The sequence below is a fragment of the Phaethon lepturus genome, unplaced genomic scaffold, assembly GCF_000687285.1.
Source record: "Phaethon lepturus isolate BGI_N335 unplaced genomic scaffold, ASM68728v1 scaffold12697, whole genome shotgun sequence".
Lineage (NCBI taxonomy): Eukaryota > Metazoa > Chordata > Aves > Phaethontiformes > Phaethontidae > Phaethon > Phaethon lepturus.
In genome coordinates this window covers 65,479-69,818 of record NW_010551199.1, presented here as the reverse complement: position 1 = coordinate 69,818, position 4,340 = coordinate 65,479, and the positions used below count along the sequence as shown (strand labels likewise).

The 4,340-nt window shown below is 44.6% G+C and overlaps 1 protein-coding gene across 1 annotated transcript; it reads left to right on the top strand.

Annotated features, from left to right (window-relative positions):
* Positions 1-20: 20 nt before the first annotated feature.
* KCNA5 (potassium voltage-gated channel, shaker-related subfamily, member 5) lies at positions 21-1,493 on the top strand. Its single transcript, XM_010290835.1, has one exon. The coding sequence runs from the start codon at positions 33-35 to the stop codon at positions 1,491-1,493; it is 1,461 nt and encodes a 486-aa protein (XP_010289137.1). The 5' UTR covers positions 21-32.
* The last annotated feature ends 2,847 nt before the right edge of the window (positions 1,494-4,340 follow it).

Sequence of the window (4,340 nt, the reverse complement as noted above, 5' to 3'; positions counted from 1 at the left end):
AGGAGGCGGCGGTGGCAGCGAACCGGGGCGCCATGCACCACCAGCGGGTGCTGATCAACATCTCGGGGCTGCGCTTCGAGACCCAGCTGGGCACCCTCAACCAGTTCCCTGACACGCTGCTGGGGGACCCAGATAAGCGCATGCGCTACTTCGACCCGCTCCGCAACGAGTACTTCTTCGACCGCAACCGGCCCAGCTTTGACGGGATCCTCTACTTCTACCAGTCCGGGGGCAAGCTTCGCCGGCCTGTCAATGTCTCCATCGACGTCTTCGCCGACGAGATACGCTTCTACCAGCTGGGTGAGGAGGCCATGGAGCGCTTCCGAGAGGACGAGGGCTTCATCAAAGAGGAGGAGAAGCCCCTGCCCCGCAACGAGTTCCAGCGCCAGGTCTGGCTCATCTTTGAGTACCCCGAGAGCTCCGGCTCTGCCCGGGCCATTGCGATCGTCTCTGTGCTGGTCATCCTGATCTCCATCATCACCTTCTGCTTGGAGACCCTGCCAGAATTCAGGGATGAGAGGGAGATGCCTGTGCCCCTGCCCCCACAAAGTGGAGGTTTGAATGGCACGACTGGGGACTCCCCACCCATGCAGCCACCCAGTAGCCTCTCTGATCCCTTCTTCCTCATTGAGACCACCTGCGTGATCTGGTTCACCTTTGAGCTTCTTGTCCGCTTCTTCGCCTGCCCTAGCAAGCCTGAGTTCTCTCGCAACATCATGAATATCATCGACATTGTGGCCATCATCCCCTACTTCATCACCCTTGGCACTGAGCTGGCCCATGAGCAGCAGCACCCTGGGTCTGGCAGTAGCAATGGGGGCGGGGGCCAGCAGCAAGCCATGTCCCTGGCAATCCTCAGAGTCATTCGCCTGGTCAGAGTCTTCAGGATCTTCAAGCTCTCCAGGCACTCCAAGGGTCTGCAGATCTTGGGACAGACTTTGAAAGCCAGCATGAGGGAGCTGGGCCTCCTCATCTTCTTCCTCTTTATTGGGGTGATCCTCTTCTCCAGTGCTGTCTACTTTGCTGAGGCTGATGACCCTGAGTCACATTTCTCCAGCATCCCTGATGCTTTCTGGTGGGCAGTGGTAACCATGACCACTGTGGGCTATGGGGATATGCGACCTGTCACTGTGGGGGGCAAGATTGTGGGTTCCTTGTGTGCCATTGCAGGTGTGCTCACCATTGCCCTCCCTGTCCCTGTCATCGTGTCCAACTTCAACTACTTCTACCACCGAGAGACTGATCATGAGGAGCAAGCTATCCTCAAAGATGAACACAGTAGTGCACAGGGCAGCACAGTGGGGGGAGATGCAAAGACAAGATCCAGCAGAAACTCTCTGAACAAATCTGTTGTGCACTTGGAAAACAGTGAGGGGTTCAACAATGGCACCAGCTCCTTAGAGAAAACCAATATCAAAGCAAAAAGTAACGTAGATCTCAGAAAATCCCTCTATGCTCTCTGCCTGGACACCAATAGGGAAACAGACCTATAAGGAGAGGAGAGAGTTAGAGTTCAGAGAAGCAGAAAGATTTACTGGTGTCAGAAACTTACTACAATAATTATTCTTTTGGTACCAATTAGTTTTTTAAATCAGGCTATATTTTATAAATTGATCACTGTCCTGAGTAGTCCTCCAGGAATACATGTTTTTATGTTCTTTTTCCATGACACAAAGGGTCACCTATTTTTAAAATAGACTAAGAATAAGCTACGCTCCATGATGCAGGAGCTGGTAAATTATGACAGTGCAAAATCTAATTTGTAGAAACTTATTTTAGCAAATGGTGGTTGGTTTTAAATGGCTTTTTAAATGGCTTTGTAACCCATTCTGTTGCTCCAAGTTTAGTATTAAAGAGTTGGGGGATGTATGTGTGGAGAATGAATGGATTGAGGGGGGAGGGAGGTTGAAGTTTTTTGTATTGTAGTTTCTGAAATTATATAATATATTTTATATCTGTATAACTGTATTTATGGTTGAAAGGGGATTTCTTATTCCTGTGAAATACAACATCGTTAAAGCACTAGGAACATTAGCAGATCAGCACTTTCAGAGTTTTCCACTTGTGATCAGTACAGATCTGGTTATCTTATATGTGAAGTGAATTTGGTGCTTTTAACCCTATAGCAGAAAACTTTTATTGTCATTGATATGTTAGTTTCTTGTGAGCCTTAAATTATTAAATATTGTAGATATAATTCTTTATAAATAATTTTATTAATTACCTTACTCTTTCCGAATTTCTAAATAATTCAGTCCTGTGCTTATCGTCCCCACCCAAAAAAATGTATGTGCAGCTTTTTTTTGTAGTTTTACAGTTTTATACCTTTGTTATATATTTAAGACCGAAAGAAAAAAATTGTTGTCTGCTGTTCAACTGCTTTCGATCCAAGTGCACAACAGATCAAAAACATGAGGGAGTGGATAGATACAACAAGAAAGTAGAATATGAGTGCAAGATCTGCAAAACTATTTTCATTGTACGCTCCAGATTAGTTTGGCATGTGTATCAGTCACCTTTATGTATCCATACCATCTGTGTACACAGTTCACTGTTTTTAATTATCATAGACTGGAAACGGACGGCACTTAAAGAGTCTAACATGGCATGCCGTGCTACTTAAATAACCATTGCGTGGCTTATATCTTCGACTCAGACGGAAAGCATCACCTTTCATCAAAACACATCATTGGTTTTTATTTCCAAACAAAACCTTTTCAGTGCTGTGGATTTTACAAGTTAAGATGCTGTTGAAAGACGAATGAAACACTGTCTTCATGGTGATAACACAGCACTGTACAGCTTGCTAGTGAAGACTGACACAAAGTTGCTTCTTTACATCAAAGAGCTGTGTTACCATTTTTCTTGCAAAGGACACCTCTGTTTTCCCTTCAAACTTACGTTTTATTGCTGAAGGATGTTTCATGCCTTTACCACCTACAGTGGCACAGCAAGACTTGCAGAAAGAGAAGTCTTGATTGTCAACGCTCAAGGTTTGTTTCTAACAAATTTTCTAATACAACTAAGTAAATACTAAATCAGGATTATAATTTATGCAAGTACCTCATATATATGTACTGTGATAAATTTGAATCAGCTTTGCAAAACAGTGCTTTTGGCATTCTCTCGTCCAGATGCAAATTCTGATTACCTGTCCCTTACCATGCCGCTTAATGATAATGGCCAAAAGCATGATGTTTTTCCTTCCTATTCAGTAAAACAGGCATGGTAAGTGCCAAGCAAGTAGTTTTTCATGTTTGGTATAAAGAACTGTCACACAGAGCTCAGCCCAAAGCCCAGGGGGGGAGGGGGGAGGAGGTTGAATCTGATAATAGAGAAGAGGATCTTTCACATTCATTTTAGATGTTGGCTTCCTGGTTGGTTTGCTTGTTTATTTAGATGGAGAATGATGATGTAGTATGCTGAGAAACTGCACGAAAACTGGTAGATGAAGTGCCCAGTTCAGACACAGGCAGATCTCCTGATTGCTTTAGTGAGAGTTTTTGCATCCAGGTGAAGTGCAGAATTAGCCCCTTGGTGAGACTGAATCTGAAATGAAACAAAGAAGTAGTATAATTGCCTGTTGTACATGCTGAGATCTAGATTGTTGATGGACTTATGGTGAAGCCTTTTGTTCAGGCAAATAGTTTGATTTACTTTCAGTGATTAAATCCATGTGACTCACCTGAATAAGTACCAAACAATGCAGTGAGTCTTTCAGGATCAAATTTCGGTTGTGTCTTCCTCTAATTACTACCCCCACCTTCCTGACCATGTTTGTCTTCCATAGCTTGCCTCTCCAGTTGCACATTGTGCTGAATTAGACTGTCAAGCTCCTCCGAGCAGGGGCCATGTGTACATACAGTCCCTTGTTTAACAGTGGAACACTGCTTACGGCCAGGGCTTCTGGATATTAATGATCTGGATTACATAACAGTAATTATTGCAATTAGTGGAGTAACACCGGTGTAAAGCTGATGTAGGTGAAAGCAGATCAGGGCTATGGGAAGTGGGTCGAATTGATCTTAAAAGCCCATTGCTGATGGAAAGGGAAGGCCTTGTCTTCCTTTTCAGTTTTCTTCCTTCCATTGCGTGCCCTTTTGTTGCTTACCCTGAACTGGTTCTGTTCTCGTGCAAGTATGTGTGCAAGTGCTGCATTCTCTTCCAGGAGCTCCTTGAGCTCACTAATCTGGCAGAAAATCCAATGCAGCAACAACAGCGACAACAAAGTAGGTCTTTCTCTGTCAAATTAGTGAGTTGGAAAGCAAGTGAGTGCCAGAGCCAGTGCAAGGAAGGGATGGGGAAGGTCAGTGGTGCGGGGAAGTGAAGAAGCAAGGAGG

What these genes read in the sequence shown, in the direction of transcription:
- KCNA5 (XM_010290835.1), top strand. Translation starts at nt 33, where the DNA reads ATGCACCACCAGCGGGTGCTGATCAACATCTCGGGGCTGCGCTTCGAG.